General features: G+C 43.1%; 1 protein-coding gene across 2 annotated transcripts in view; it reads right to left on the bottom strand.

Moving 5' to 3' along the window:
- The window catches only part of Pip4k2a (phosphatidylinositol-5-phosphate 4-kinase type 2 alpha), a 160,841-nt gene that overhangs the window by 59,586 nt on the left and 83,999 nt on the right, over positions 1-17,256 (bottom strand). Inside the window, exons 2-3 of one of the 2 annotated variants that reach the window (XM_075970594.1) lie at positions 8,427-8,524; positions 6,515-6,611 (exon numbers count right to left, since the gene is read on the bottom strand). In XM_075970594.1, the coding sequence (XP_075826709.1) occupies positions 6,515-6,611; positions 8,427-8,524 (195 nt within the window). The remainder of the gene's footprint in view (positions 1-6,514; positions 6,612-8,426; positions 8,525-17,256) is intronic. The other variant, XM_075970596.1, reaches the window with a different exon arrangement.

Consider the following 17,256-nt stretch of genomic DNA (forward strand, 5'->3'; position numbering starts at 1 on the left):
TCAGATTGAATCTGAAATTACCATGCATGCGTACACACACACACACACACACACACACATTTGTCTATGTATGTTAGGTGGTTGTGGGCTTTGGATGTGAAATGTCCCAGGAAGGCTCGTGTGTGGAAGGCTTGATCCCCAGCTGGTGGAGCTTCTGGGGGCTGATGAGACTGTGTGAGTTCTAAGCCAACAGCCAACATCAAACTAAATGGAGACAAACTCCCAGTAATCCCACTGAAATCAGGTACAAGACAAGGTTCCATATCTATTCAATATAGTTCTTGAGGTCCTAACTAAAGCAATAAGACACCAAAAGAAGATCAATGGGATACAAATCAGAAGAAGTCAAACTCTCATTATTTGCTGATGATATGATAGTTTACATAAGCAACCCCAATGCAAAATATAGATGACGAGAAACAGGTTAAATTAAGACATAAAAGCAAGCAAGAAACGAGCCTAAGCTAAGGCCAAGCATTCACAACTAATAATAAGTCTCTGTCAAGATTTGGGAACTGGTTGGATCCAAAAGAAACCCTGCTACAAATACCCACAGCCAAACATTAGGCAGAGTTTGGGATTCCTGTGAAGGAGGATAAGAAAAGAGTATAGGAGCCAGAAGGGTCAAGGACACCATGGGAAGGCTCACACAATCAACTAACCTGGGCTCATAGGGGCTCACAGAGACTGAACGGACAATCAGGGAGGCTGCATGGGACTGACCTAGGCACTCTGAATATATGTTACAGTTGTGTAGTTTGGACCTCTTATGAAACTTCTAGCAGTGGGAACAAGGACTGTCTCCAACTCTTTTACTTGCTTCTGGGACCCTGCCTTTAATACTGGGTCACCTTGTCCAGCCTTAATATATGGAGAAGTGCTTAGTATTATTGCAACTTGATATGCCATGTATTATCAATACTCATAGGAGACCTGCCCTTTCCTAGATGGAGGCAGAAGAGGAGGGAATTGAAGGGTGGAAGGAAGGTAATGGGGGAGGGGGACTCAAAGGGGAGGATGAGGAGAGGCTGTGTCTGGGATATAAAATACAGATGAAGACAGCAGGCCTGAGGCAGTGAACTCTACAGAAGCAGAACTGAGCTAGAGCCCTAGGCCAGAGTGGGTGTAGCTATCCTAATATCTAACAAAATAGACTTCAAACTAAAATCAATCAAAAGAGACAAAGAAGGACATTTCATATTGGTCACAGGAAAAATTCATCCAGAGGAAATCTCAATAATGAACATCTGTGCCCCAAATACAAGGACACCCTCATATGTAAAAGAAATACTTCTAAAGCTTAAATCACAGATTAAACCCTATACACTAATAGTGGGAGACTTCAACACCCCTCTCTCCCACTGAACAGGTCAGTCGGACAAAAAATAATGACTAGAGAAATAAGGGAACTAACAGATGTTATGACTCAAATGGACTTAAGAGACTTCTATAGAATATTCCATAAAAACATAAAAGAATATACCTTCTTCTCAGCACCTCATGGAACCTTCTCAAAAATTCACCACATACACAGTAACAAAACAAACATCAGAAGATAAAAAAAAAAAAGGAATAACCCCATGTACCCTATCAGATCACTATGGCTTCAAACTAGAATTCAACAGCAATATTAATTCCAGAAAGCCCACAAACAGATAGAAATTAAACAATGCTCACCTGAATCATCAATGGGTCTAGGAAGAAACAAAGGAAGAAATTAAAGACTTCCTAAAATTCAATGAAAATGACCACACAACATACCCAAATTTATGGAATACAATGTAAGCAGTGTTAAGAGGAAAGTTCATAGCACTAAGTGCCTATATAAAGAACCTGGAAAAATCCCACACTAGTGAATTAACAGAACATTTGAAAACTTTAGAACAAAAATAAGCAAACTCACCTAAGAGAACTAGACAGCAGGAAATAATCAAATTAAGAACTGAAATCAACAAAATAGAAACAAAGTAAATAATACAAAGAATCAATGAGTCAAAGAGTTGACTCTTTGAGAAAAATCAACGAAATAGACAAACATTTACATAAGTTAACCAAAAAGGCAGAGAGAGAATATCCAAATTAACAAAATCAGAAATGAAAAGGGGGACATAACAACAGACACACAGGAAATACAGAGAATCATCAGGTCATATTTTGAAAACCTGTACTCCACAAAATTGGAAAACTTAAAGGAAACGGACAATTTTCTGGATAAATACCACTTATCAAAATTAAATCAAGACCAGATAAGCAAATTAAACAGACCTATAACTGCTGAAGAAATAGAAATAGTCATCAAAAGTCTCCCGACCAATAAAAGCCCAGGATCAGATGGTTTCAGCTCAGAATTCTACAAGACTTTCGAAGAAGAACTAATACCAATATTCCTCAAATTGTTCCATACAATAGAAACAGAAGGAACATTGCCAAACTCTTATGAGGCTACAATTGCCCTGATACCCAAACCACATAAAGACATTACTAAGAAAGAGAATTACAGACCAGTCTCCCTCATGAACATTGATGCAAAAATACTAAACAAAATATTGGCAAATCTAATAACACATCAGAACCATCATCCACCATGATCAAGTCAGCTTCATCCCAGAGATACAGGGATGGTTCAACATATGAAAATCTGTCAATGTAATCCACCATATTGATGGAGGAAGGTCATTGGTTAAAAAATAAAGAAACTGCTTTGGCCCATTTTATTGGTTAGAACATGGGTGGGTGGAGTGAACAGAACAGGATTCTGGGAGAAAGAAGCTGAGTCGGAGACGCCATGCAGCTCTCTCCCGGCCAGACGCGATGCAGCCAGCCACCAGGTCAGACATGCTAAATCTTTCCTGATAAGCGCACCTCATCATGCTACAAAGATTATAAGAAATGGGCTAATCCAGGTGCGAGAACTGGCCTAGAAGAGGCTAGATAGAAATGGGCCAAACGGTGTTTAAAAGAATATAGTTTCTGTGTAATTATTTCGGGTAAAGCTAGCTGTGGGGGCGGCCGGGTGCCGGGGACGCAGTCTTGGAGAGATTAGGGATACAAGGAACATACCTAAACATAAAGGCAGTATACAGCAAGACAACAGCCAACACCAAATTAAATGGAAAGAAACTCCCAGTGATCCCACTGAAATCAGGAACAAGTTTGTCCACTCTCTCCATATCTATTCAATAGAGTTCTTGAGGTCATAGCTAGAGCAATGAGACACCAAAAGGAGCTCAAGGGTATACAAATTGGAAAAGAAGTCAAACTCTCACTATTTGCTGATGATATGATAGTTTACATAAGCAACCCCAAAAATCTACCAAGGAACTTCTACAACTCATAAACACTTTCAGTAATGTAAAAGGATACAAGAAAAAAATCAGTAGCCCTCCTATACACAGATGATAAATGGGCTGAGAAAGAAATCAGAGAAACATCATCCTCACAATAGCTACAAATAGCATAAAATATCTTGGAGTAACCCTAACCAAACAAGTGGAAGACTTGTATGACAAGAACTTTAAATCTTTGAAGAAAGAAATTGAAAAAGACACCAGAAAGTGGAAAGATCTCCCATGCTCTTGGGTAGATAGAATTAACATAGTAAAAATGGCAATCTTACTGAAAGCAATCTACAGATTCAATGCAATGCCCATCAAAATCCCAGCAAAATTCTTCACAGACCTTGAAAGAACAGTACTCAACTTCATATGGAAAAGCAAAATGCCCAGGATAGTCAAAACAATCCTATATGATAAAAGGACTTCTGGAGGCATCACGATCCCTGACTTCAAACTCTATTACAGAGCTTCAGTACTGAAAACAGTCTGATAATGGCATAAAAACAGACAGGAGGACCAATGAAACCAATCAGAGACTGAGATATTAATCCACACACCTTTGAACACCTGATTTTTGACAAAGAAGCAAACAATAGAAAATGGAAAAAAAGAAAGCATATTTAACAAATGGTACTGGCATAACCAGATATCAACATGTAGAAGAATGAAAATAGACCCATATCTATCACTATGCACAAAACTCAAGTCCAAATGGATCAAAGACCTCAGCATAAAGCCAGCCACACTGAACCTCATAGAAGAGAAATTGGGAAGTACACTTGAACGCATTGGCACAGGGAACCACTTCCTAAATATAACCCAGTAGCACAGACACTGAGAGAAACAATTAATAAATGGGACCTCCTGAAACTGAAAACCTTCTGTAAAGCAAAGGTCATGGTCAACAAGACAAAATGACAGCCTACAGAATGGGAAAAGATCTTCATCAACCCAACATCAGACAGAGGTCTGATCTCCAAAATATACAAAGAACTCAAGAAATTGGTCATCAAAAGAACAAATAATCCAATAAAAAAAAATGGAGTACAGACCTAAACAGAGAACTCTCAACAGAGAAATCTAAAATGGCTGAAAGACACTTAAGGAAATGTTCAACATCCTTAGTCATCAGAGAAATGCAAATCAGAACAACTCTGAGATTCCATCTTACACCTGTAAGAATGGCCAAGATCAAAAACACTGATGACAACTTATGCTGAAGAGGTTGTGAGGAAAAGGGAACACTCCTGCATTGCTGGTGGGAGCATTCCCCTCTGGATGTCAGTGTGGCGATTTCTCAGAAAATTAGGAAACAATCTTCCTCAAGACCCAGTAATACCACTTTTGGGTATATATCCAAAGGATGCTCAACCACGCCACAAGGACATGTGCTCAACTATGTTCATAGCAGCATTGTTTGCCATATCCAGAACCTGGAAACAACCTAAATGTCCCTCAACAGAAGAATGGATAAGGAAAAAGTGGTACATTTACACAATGGAGTACTACACAGCCGAAAAAAATAATGACATCTTGAATTTTGCAGGAAAATGGGTGGAGCTAGAAAATATCATCTTGAGTGGGGTAACCCAGACCCAGAAAGACAATTATCACATGTACTCACTCATAAGTCGTTTAAAAATATATAGCAAAGAAAACCAGCGTACAAATCACAGTCCCAGTGAACCTGGACAACAATGAGGACTCTAAGAGAGATATACATGGATCTAATCTACATGGGAAAATGTTTTAAAAAAGATCTCCTGAGTAAATTGGGAGCATGAGGACCTTGGGAGAAGGTTGAAGGGGAGAAGCAGGGAGGGGAGCAAAGAAAAATGTAGAGCTCAATAGAAATCAATAAAAACAAAAATCAAAGCAAAAACTAATATATAGATGAATTTTTAAAAAAGGCTGCTACAATGAAGCATGGCAGAAATTCTTAGAAATGTTTAACAAAGATGGGTGGGATCAGGAGCTGAATCTTTGAGAAGAGTTTGCCTGAATGAGTGTACTCAAGAGAAACCGTGGAGCAAGCTGTGGCAATACTGTCCTTGTTAGATCACCTGGACTGATAACGTGGCGCTTGATGCAGGCTTTAAGTTTAGAGCAAGTTAGAGAAAGTATTTATTTGAGAAGGCTTACAACAAGTTAGAACTTAGATTTCTGCTTTAAAACAACCAACCAAACAAAACCCTTAGCACTTACGGCTCTGCTGACCACAAGAGGCTCAGGACTCAATGAGAGGTGCAGAGTTTGAAATGAGAACGGCCCTCACAGGCTCACGTATCTGAATATTTGGTTGAAGTTGGTGAAACTGTTTGAGAAAGATTAGCAGGAGGTGCGTCTTGAGGGACAGACTTTGAGGTTCCAAAAGGCCATGCCCTTTCCAGTTAGTTCCCTCGGCTTCATTCTTAGCTACGGCTCCGGCACCATGCCTGACTGCTGCCAAGCTCCTTGCTATGATGGTCATGGACTCAACCTCTGAAACTGTAAGCCCCCAAAAATTACTGCGGTCATGGTGTCTTATCACAGCAATGGAAGGGCTAAGAGAGCAGCAGGCCTTCTTTTACAAACCTGACCACGGAGCAGCCACTACTGAAAACCCACATCACATGTCAAAGTCACAATTGAGACTGTGCGCATGCAGGGAGAGAAGTGAGAGCCTGTTAGTACACGGTCAGTCGGCAGGCTGGCAGGTTCCTGCAGGTGACAAGAGGGCCTTGGCCCCTACAGTGCAGCAATGCGAGGTACAAAGCAAAGCCCGATGAGAATCATGTGGAAGGAGACAGAGTTTGCCAACCTGCAACCCTGCAAATTAGCAAGAACACAATCCCAAAGGTTCCTAAGTGGCCTCTGCCAAAATAGAGAAGCACGAATTAAACACATGCCTACACGCTTGCATGGGCTGATGACACACCCCACCCTAGAGTGTGGCTGACAGAAACTTGCATCTAGAAGTGACAGTGTTCACAGAGCTAAGTGCTCTGTCTCTTTGCACAGAAAATCCATGTCTTTTCCTATAGACATCTCACTGAAATCAAACCATGCAGAATCCTTAAAAACTTCCATTATGCCTAACTTCAGAATGATCACTGAAACTGTGCATGTAAACGCTCTCATGAGAACTGAAACACAAGCTCTATTTGATAGAGCAAACCCATATCACAAAAGCAGCTCACCTGGAAATCTTGGTCATCGATTCCGAACCTCTCCCGAAGATTCCGGAAGACCATTGGGCAGTATTCCTTAAATTTGAAATGGCTCGGCATGTTTTCCCTGCAACGGTCACATTGTGGAATGAGGCTCAGACAGACAGGAGGTTAGCAGACTTCCCGATGCCCCTCGGATCTGTGCGTGGTAGGGAAGGCGAGAATTCACTGCCCACAGCAAGCACAGATGGACTCCACAGGACCAGGTACAACCCAACCAAATCTGACAGAACAGAGGGGACAGACTGACAATGCTGTCTGTCTCACACTGAGACTGTGTTACTCTTCATCCCGGCTGACAATGCCAGCCACTCTCTAAGGCGAGGGGTGGGGAGGGACAGTATGGAACGGTGTATGAAGGAAGAGCAGACAAAATGGCAGTGAAAAGGGTAAGCAGTGTCAACCTTACTGTGGAAGCAGCCATCAAACAAGCTGGCCAGACACCCAAGACCCACATTCCAAATCCACATGTCCAAAAGAAACTCAGGACAAATGGCTAACGGCGCTGCCTGACAGCACACTGAAGCACACATTGCCTCTAGGCTCACTCAGTACCTATGGCTCCCCTCAGCTCTTCCACTCCAGCCTACCTTAAACTTCTCCAGATCATGGCTTCCTGTCCCCAGTTTTCCATTTCCATATAACCCTGCTATTTTGGCCATGTGCTCTCGTGATCCAGCTAGCTCTCTTGGCCCTTGCACGCACATACACACACACACGCACACACACACACACACATCCTCCCTCTCTCTCTCTCTCTCTCTCTCTCTCTCTCTCTCTCTCTCTTCTCTCTCTCTCTCTCTCTCGCCTTCCTCTCTCACTCTTCCCCCTGCCCCCACCATGGCCCAGTTCAGTCCACCGACCATGTTCACTGTACCACTGTCTCTCCCTGCTCTGGGGTCAGCCAGATGTCTCTGGCTGCACTCTCTCTCACAGCTACAATAAAAACCTTCCCCTCAACTATTCCTTTGAGCAGTCATATGTTCTCATTTATACACTCATGAACTTAACCTCTAAACAGTATTATGGGGAGAAACAAACCCATACGTTTGCAACAGAACAACAGCCTGCTTAAGACCTAGCATGAAGGGCTGGGGTGTAGCTCAGTGGTAGGGCACTCGCCTAGCATGTGTGAGTCCCCAGGTTCAATTCCTCATACTACAACAAAGAGAAAACGAGGAGAAAATTTCATACTAACTCTGATATGGGAGGCTACTCTTGGGCTCACCCCACTCATACAGAATTGCCCCTCCATTGTGCTCTCGCGGAGCAATGGATAGAAACTGTGCACACCCCTTTATTACTAGTTTACTTTTGTATATGTGTCAGTTTCCAGGTACTGTCCTGGCTGTGAGACCTTTGAGGAAAGGACCATGTTGCATCTCTAGTTTTTGGATGAAATGCCTAATATGTAATCGACTTTCTATAATGATATCAAAGGCATCCCATTTACATGATGGATATTAGCAATGCCCAAACATGACATCCAGTTATATGTTACAATACATCTATATTATTTACTGTTTTATAACATAGTCATTTTTATAAATAAAGCCACTGTTTCCAAAGTTTTGTGTACAAGAACAGAAGTCCATAACTGCTCAAACAATCCAAGTAATTTGCAGCTCCAAAAATTTAAATAGTAATGAGGATATCACTTCTAATACATAAGATACTCATAGGGAACAATATGCCATATGGCAAAGGGATATTATCCCAGGGGGCCTGCTGCTGCTTCTCTGAATATGACAGATGGCCATGTTTACCAAGGATTAACTTCACCAGCAAAACTTTACTCCCACCCATTGAAAAATTTATGTGATTACAGAAAGTCCTATTCTGCACAGCCAGAGCAGGCTCCAGAGACGCTGACTGTACTTACTTGTTAAAAAGGTGATTATCCACCTTTATCTTCGAGTAGGCTTTGAAGTCATCTGGCATCAACATGACAGGGATTTGAACATGGCTCAGTTCATTGATCTGGAAAAACACAAAATAAACAGCACCGGTTACCACCATCCTGATGAGGACAACTGGACTCGTCACCGTACTGGTGAACGCGGGCATTCTGCCCACCCTCTGCCTCCCACCGTGAACTCTGTCCTCCTGCAGTCCTCACTCCTCCAGCTCCCACCCTTGGCCTGGGTGGCACAGGGGGAGCATGGGGGCCAGACCTGAAGGCTATTTGTCCCTCAGGGACACATCCTCCTCCCTTATCTTCCTCGTCCCTTCCAGACACTCAATTCAGAACTCCCCTGACCCCATTTCTGGGACAACTTCCTCTGTGAAAAAAGTGTTATCTGAGAAAGAGAATTTTAAATCCTGAGGTAAATATTTGCTGAATTAACAGGTATCATTTATATACTGGGGCACCCGAAGAATGATGCTGACATCATATGGCCTTTTCTTTCTCATAGGAATTGGGTTTAAACGTAAACACTGGGATGGGGCTTGAACGTAACAGTTAAGGACTTTCACTGAGGAAGGAGGAAGACAGCTTCATGGGGTGATGTGAGAATGAGAAGCTCCCATGGGGTCAGGAGCAAAAGCGGAGTCAGCTGTGGACACTTCCACATGGGAGTCTGGAAGAAGAGGAAGGAAGGTTTGAGGCTAGCCTGGGCTACACAGTCAAACTAGCTCAAGGACAGAACAAAGAGCAGAGGTTTGACTCCAGAGGACAAAGCATAGAATCCATTTCCTTCACAGCTCAGGAAGTGACGGGTGGTTCTGACATACGACTGTGAAAACCCTGACTTTTTTTCTTGGTTGTTTTCACCCTTGATCCCCATGCTATTTTCTCCCCCACTGATATCAATAAAAATACTTTAAACGTCTGTACTTCCTGTAGAATGGAAGGTACTCTGAAGGGTTCTTGGGTCCAAAAAGCAAAAACAAAACCATAAGTTTCTTGCTAGGGCATGTATTTTAATGCACTGCTGGTTTCTTAGAAAGCAACCCTGATTTCAAGAGACCATCCTTCCTGTAGGGGCACCCAGCACGCTGGACTCAGTGAAGGCGATCAGCAGGGGAGCCTGAAGGCTGATGATGGTTCCAACACTTTCTTAGACACAGCTCATGGGAGCTGGTGGCTCAGGGGCTTAAAGAGAAAAGAAGGGGCCCAGAAGGACCAGTGTAAAAGGTAGAAAATGAAGTTTGAAGAAACGGGGCTTGGCTTTGGGGCAGAGTCCATTTGCATTCCAAGTTGTAGGTGCCATGCATGCTGGCAGGGAATGGTTCGGAGAACAGGCATAGAGATTGATGGTTGGGTGGCTGGAGCTCTTGGGGTTTGAGACTTTTGTTGACCAAGTGTGGTATAGAGAGGAGCAAGGAACCTGTAGGACCATCACGCAGAAATGAGAAATCCGTGTCACTCAATTCCTCAGGGAGGAATTCCTACTAGAGTTGATGGGCGGGGCATCTGAACCCAAGCCTCAAGTCCAAGGTAACTAAAAGAAATGCTTCGCCTGCCGCGCGATGGTGGCACGCCTTTAATCCCAGCACTCTGGAGGCAGAGGCAGGCGGATCTCTGTGAGTTCGAGACCAGCCTGGTCTACAAGAGCTAGTTCCAGGACAGGCTCCAAAGCCACAGAGAAACCCTGTCTCGAAAAACCAAGGAAAAAAAAATGCTTGAGTCTAAACAGTGAGTGTTCTGGGAACTCAGAATAGGGGTGAGCTGAAAGGCTTCTTGAAGGGTGTGAAGCTGAAGTCATGTTGCAGGGGCAGTGAGCTGTGATTTGGGTGCATATATATTGATTTAGGTATGTGCTGGGTTTGTGTGATATGTGTACTTGCTAGTGCAGGAATGTGCACACATATGTGGGCGTGGAGGCCCAAGATTAACATTCAATGTCTTCCTCAAGTAGTTCCATGTGTGCGCGCGCGTGTGCATGTGTGGCGTGCATGTGTTTGGGTAGACAGGATCCCTCTCTGAACAGATCATTCATTGGGTAGGCTGGTTGCAATGAACTTCAGGGACCTGTCTGGATCTACCGGTCCCATTGCTGTGGTTTACAGGAACACACAGCACCCTTGGCTTCTTACATGGGTGCCGGGATCCTGGTGATCAGAGCCCAGGTCCTGGTGCTTGTGACATGCAGCAGTCACTTCACAGACCGAGCCTCTCCTTAGCTCGCTCTCTTCCTTTATAACTGAGGTTGATACTGAGTTAAAGTAAAATTTTGGGGGCCATTTTATCTTTCTTTTACACTGTCTTTCATTTACAGAGGCTTTACATTTCCTATCTCCCTTCCCTGTCAAGTTATTCCAACTCCTGGGGCAGGTGAATTAGCCACCCATGAACAAAGTGATCCGGTGGAGCCGGCACTCAGAGTGGCTTTTAATTAGTAGTCAATGTGTTTCCAACCGTGTCTCTTGAGCATCTATTTTCTTCTGTAGGAATTCTTCATTTGGGTACATAAGGTAAGTGGTCCTTCATCAGCTTTACTGAAATGTATTAGCTTCAGCATTATAACCTAAAGCTCATCCAACTTCCCAGGTGACTTTACTCCCTTTAGTCTGTGACCTCGCCATTATATACTCTGAAAGATGCTTGCTTCTAGTTCAAAATCACAGTGGATACAGGCAATGATAATGAGCTCCCATCTCAGATGAGGATAAACTAATCTTCTTTGCTAACTTCATGTGGGGCTTCATCTGACTGAGCTTGCAGATTTCTTGAACAGTGGGTTTTGAAGTTTTAAAATTTGATGATTTAGCATTCTACTTTAGTCCAGTCATTCCATGTGGCCCATCCCAAAATTGGAAAGAAAACTGACAATGGTTTGTTATTGTTCTTCTATTATTATTATCATCGTCATCATCATTATTATATGGTGTTGGGATGGAGTCCAAGGCCTTATGTATGCTAGGCAAGTGCTCTACCACTGGACTACACGGTGAGCCCTTTTCAGTATTTAAAAAGAATTTCTGTCTTTATAGATATTTAAATTGAGACTACATATGTATTTGTGTAGGTTATATAATGTTCATGGAAGGACACAAAAAGATTTGTGTTAGCCACTACTATATTAAAACTCCAAATCTCTTAGGAATAAGCATATGTTATAAAAATCTAAAGAGTTTTCATTTTTGGAGATAAGAATGGAGTCAAACAAACTGAAAGCACTGGTTATATTATTCAGGGCACATTTTATAGGGTTGCAAATATTGAATCAACTCTTAGAGCCACTTTCGTACTTGTGAGTGCCTTCTGGTAATCAAAAAGCTGTTCTCACCATCTTACACTTTCAGAACGTACACATCAGACACTGGCTGGGTCTCTCTGTACCCCGAGAAGGATCTCATGGTTCTGTTTATGCCGTGCCAGTCACCCCCAAAACACAGGTGTTGCTCAGCATCGCCTCTCTGCCGAGCCATTGGGGACAGAGCCTGACAGCACCCAGGCCTAACATATGACAGGAAATAAAGGAGCTCTGTTGTCAACATCAATGGAAGGAAGGCTACGGCAGGCTGGGGAGGGCTGGTACAAATGCTAGTTCGTACCAAGGCCCAAACGACCTGAGCGTATTAGAATTCAAGAGTTAAGGAAGGGGGAGGACAGAGGGGAGTTGGCAAAGGATGATGACGGAGGAAGGGAGCCAGGGAGATGGCTTGTCTCAGCTCAGCTTTGTCTGAACTCACTTTAATACTTGGCATTAATGCCACAGCTAATACCAGATACCTGCCAAATGCCACACTGAGGTTTCTAGAAACAGCATCTTATCTGATATTTATAACTTGGTAGTATAGGTACTATCACTATTCCCATTTTCCAGATAAGGGAATCCAGGCCTCGTGAGATTACTGCTAGGGATTAACTGGGCAGACTGTATCTGAAATCCAGACCATGTAGTCAAGACTCCAGCAGTCTGGCTAGATTTCCCAAACTCAGGACCTTTTTACATTCCTGCTAGCCTCAACGTTGAGAGTTCACAGCAGGAGCTATTAAGAGACTAAAATTTATGCCTCTGCTGTGTTACAAACTTCTAAAGAATTCCCTTTTTCAAATAACGAATCAATTGAAAATGCACATTTAATTGAATATGTACTGCAGTCTATAATTAGACCAGCTGTGGTTTCAACCGCACAGTCAAAACTGGGATTTGTCACCCAACTGTCATCGTCCCTCTGCTTGTCACTCAGGCTCCATTCAATCTGAACGCTCCCAACAGTTATTAATGAAGGAAGCAACATTTATTTCCAGAGTAATTATTTATTACAGACAACTACGAAGCACAGTAGCATTTTGGGAATGTTTCCTAATATACAGCTCTACTTGGGAGAGGTGCCTTCACGTTTCTCATTTCTACCACGGACAAGCTAGCACCAACACCGTAAAGCACAGGCCTGTGATTTTCCGAGAGTTGGGGGAGGGAAGGGAGCCTCATTCCTGGAGGAAATTCACGCTGTAAGCAAGCAATTACGTTGGAAAAAGTTGGGTATAGCAAACAGATTCTGGACAAAAAATAGACAAGTAAGTCCCAATTCAATTGGTAATGGTCCTAAAATTAAGGCACATAAAAGTATCCTTACAAAGCTGCTTCATACTGAGGCGTTAAGAAAAAAAATAAACTTAATATATCTTTAAGCCAAGCAAAGGATACATTCATAAACAGTGAGGCATTATTGTGGGCCAGCCAGTGAACCAGACCATCAGAACTCTCCTTGGGATGGTGCTGGGAAGATGGTTCAGTTGGTAAAGTACTTGCCTCCCAAACATGGAGTCCTGAGTCCATTCCCCAGAACCCACAGTAAAAAACCAAGTGCAAATTTACAGTCCTTGTCCTGGAGGAGGTGGGGACAGGCAGAACCCTGGGGCTCACTCCCTGCTAGCCTAGCCTACTTGACAAGGGCCAGGTCCATGATGGAAGATCCTTTCCTAAACACACACACACACACACACACACACACACACACACACACACACACACACGAGAACCAAAAAAAAAAAAAACCAACTACTCTAGAGCTCTTGACTCACTGAGTTAAAACAGGAAGCCCAGGGTGAGCAGCTGTGGGCTCCAGGGCTCCAGTGCTTCCTGGAGCAGCCAAGGGTACCTATGATTGGGGCAGGATGTGAGGTGCTGACAGGGAAATGAGAAGGACCCAGAGGTGCCCGTCCATTCACCCCACCTCCCAATCTCAAGCCAAGCACACTGAGCACCCACGTTAAAACACAGGTCAGTAACAGAAAGCAGAGAGCTGGGGTAGATCACTAGGAAGAACAAGCACCCGGGAGTCAAGAGCAACAAGGACTCAGCCGGAAAAGAAACTCCCATGCATAACTCAACATCGTTGTTCAGAAGGCCGGGTTACGGCTGACTGATGTTTTTTAGGGAGATCTGATCACAAGTGTGCCACACCAGATTTCCTACACTAGGCTTTCGATCCTCACTTCACAACAAACAGTGCCATGAGTTAGTTAGTGTAAAAAACAAGCAAACAAAAAAAGAAAACCATGCGCCCTTCCAGTATCACTATTTGAAAATAAATATTTTCCCCTTACCAGACTCATCCTAAAAAATTCCTTTGCAGCTCTTTGATAAAGAATGCAACGATTTTCCTGCCAAATCACTTTTTCTGCCCTGAGGTTCATTCCACATAGAAAATGAATGAAAAGAGTATTTACATGGTAGGGCAGGAACTGGAAGTTCTGGATGGTTCTACTCAACCCCCATACCAGAGGGCCCACGCGCACACACGTGAGCACACACACACACACACACACACACACACACACGGGAACTTTCACTGAGTCTCCCGAAAAGACCCCAGCCGCATTTCTGAGAAAATATCTTCCCCCGTGTGACTTAGAAACACCATCAGGACTCTCTCCCCAAGCTCCCTGAGCCAGATTCTCTGCCCCAAGTTCCCTGAGCCACCTACACTGTCACTAGGTGTCAGAGGACAGGACTGGATGAGAACAGACCAGACTCACAGCTTTCCAAGTTACAATGGTTTCCAGTTGCCAGAACCAGCAGTTTGTAACTAACTTGAGTTTCAACAACAAAAAACAAAGCAGAATAGAACACGGCAGAATAAAGCAAAACGAAGAAAGAAAAATCATGTTTTCTATTTTCTCTTATGTTTTTCCTACTAACTTAAGTTTGGGGAGAATTACCTAAATTTTTTAAATAGGATTTTTTTAGTATCAATTATAAGTATACCCACTTATAATTAATTAATAAGGTCCATGAAAAGGAAAAACAAACCTTCAATAATAATTTGCATATCATTTGTAAATACTTTTTAACAATCTTGTCACGGATATAGGTTGAAACAACTAAGGACTTCCAAAACAAACAAACAAACAAAGAAAGAAACAACAACAACAACAAAAACAAAACCAAACAAAGTCCCCAACGTGGCATGTGGCCCACACGTGGGCTAGGGCGGCTCTCATTGCAGCTGACACTGCAAACTGAATAGCAATTTGAAAGTTCTGAGGTTTCTGTGGGCCAGGCAGAGCAAATTAGAGTCAATTACAGAGGTAGGAAAACCAGGCAGCTGAAGATGTTTGTGAAGTGTATTTTTATTTGTCACAGGGCGAGGGGTCAATTTTCTACAGCTGCTCCATCAATATTCATTTTCTGAAGGCATTTTGGAAAAGCTAACATTTCTGTGTTTGTAGATCAGACAGATGATAGGATCCAAGTGTGAGCTACCTTCCAATATCTAGAAAATAATATTTCATTTTGACAGGGCAAATGAAACCGTTCTGATAGCAAAGCTGCAATATATGCAAAGACAAAAGAGTCTGTCCCTTCGCCTGCAAACTCAAAGACTAAATTAATCACTTAGGGGGTAATTTCCTCTTGAACAGGAATGACCAAGTCAATCCTTTGAATAGTGGCTACCTGATTAAAATGAAAATAAATGTCAGCAGCAATATTTAAACTCTGGCTTGGAATCTGACTTGAATTTATAAGGCCAACATAAATTCTACTATCTAACAACATAATGCCAAGAGTTCTATCATCAATAGTCCTCTCCCCGCCTCCCCCCTGCACACGTGTGTGTGTGTGTGTGTGTGTGTGTGTGTGTGTCTGTGTGTCTGTGTGTGTGTGTGTGTTTAGGAAAGGATCTTCCATGGACCTGGACCTTGTCAAGTAGGCTAGGCTAGCAGGGAGTGAGCCCCAGGGTTCTGCCTGTCCCCACCTCCTCCAGGACAAGGACTGTAAATTTGCACTTGGTTTTTTACTGTGGGTTCTGGGGAATGGACTCAGGACTCCATGTTTGGGAGGCAAGTACTTTACCAACTGAACCATCTTCCCAGCACCATCCCAAGGAGAGTTCTGATGGTCTGGTTCACTGGCTGGCCCACAACCGACTTCACTCAAAGAATGGTTTCATGTTAAAATTTACCATCCATAAAACACAGAACCCAACATTAAATTGCTGTATGAAGGCCAGAAATCTATAAATTATTACAGAGGAACACGGGAGAAAAAAAACAACAACAACAACTAAAAAAGACTTCGCAGTGAAAACAAGCATTAGAAAGCAATTCATTTAGAAGGATCTCAGGCCTGAAGACTAGAGACCCATGGCTGAGAACTGGTCCTACTGCTTTGTCCAGCCCCAACGCCTTGATCTCACATTACGCTGTTAAAAACGAGTTTGAGAAGTCAAATGATGTGCTTTTTGGTTCAGTGATTTAGAAAGTGCTTAAATTAAGTACCTACTTTATCAGACTTCAGAAATTTTACACACGAATCTAGATTTCTGGACTCTTTGACAATAGAAGTGATAACGCGGCATGGACCTGCATCCTGGCTCTGATGTGAGTGGCCGCAGGGATTCGTTCCTTGTTGGGCACATTCGCCATTCGTCTCTGTCTCCTGAGTGGGTTACTGCTCACCCTGTCAGGTGCCATAGGACCTCTGCCTCACCTTTCTGAAGCTGTCCACAAAATACACACAAATAAAAAAAATGATTTTCACAGATTTCCCCCCCCAATTCCTCAATGATCTATGTGAGCTCATCCAGGTTAATCCCTCAGGTCAGCTGAGGAAGCCAACGGCACACACCTGAAGCTGCCATATCAGTCTTCAGCTTTGATTGTTCAGCAAGCTGCCTCCAGAAGGGCACTGGGTGGAACCCCAGAAAAGAACAAGAACCATGTGGCAATGACTCAGAATCATTTAAATCCCCTACCATCCACTAGATCAGCAGTTCTCAAACTGCGAGTCTCAACCCCTTTGGGGAATCAACTATCAGATATCCTGCATATCGGATACTTACATTAAGAGTCATAGCAGTTGTAAAAATTATAGTTATGAAGCAGCAATGTAATAATTTTATGGTTGGGGGTCACCACAACATGAGGAACTGTACTAAAGGGTCACAGCATGAGGAAGGTTGAGAACCATTGTTCTAGACAGAGAAGCTGACTCTGCAACTCCACTGCAGGCTCAGGTGTCTGTCCTCCTTATTCCCAGCTGGTGACACTGTGGGGCTCCTCTGGGATGTGACACCTAGCTGGAGGATGTAGGACACTAGGCTAAGCCTTTGAAGGGTATGGCCATCTCTGTCCCCTACCCTATTCTTGCAGAGACAAACCAACCTTCTGAAGACATGAGCCAGCAGCCAGTGACCAGAAAAGGGACTGACACAGACTAGGCCCTTCAGCTAAGAAGAGACTTCGCTGCTGCTTGCAGCTGACGATGTTCAAACACAACAGTGAAACAGTCGGTGGTGTCAATGTACAGAAA

The sequence above is a fragment of the Microtus pennsylvanicus genome, chromosome 4 (assembly GCF_037038515.1).
Source record: "Microtus pennsylvanicus isolate mMicPen1 chromosome 4, mMicPen1.hap1, whole genome shotgun sequence".
NCBI classification, from domain to species: domain Eukaryota; kingdom Metazoa; phylum Chordata; class Mammalia; order Rodentia; family Cricetidae; genus Microtus; species Microtus pennsylvanicus.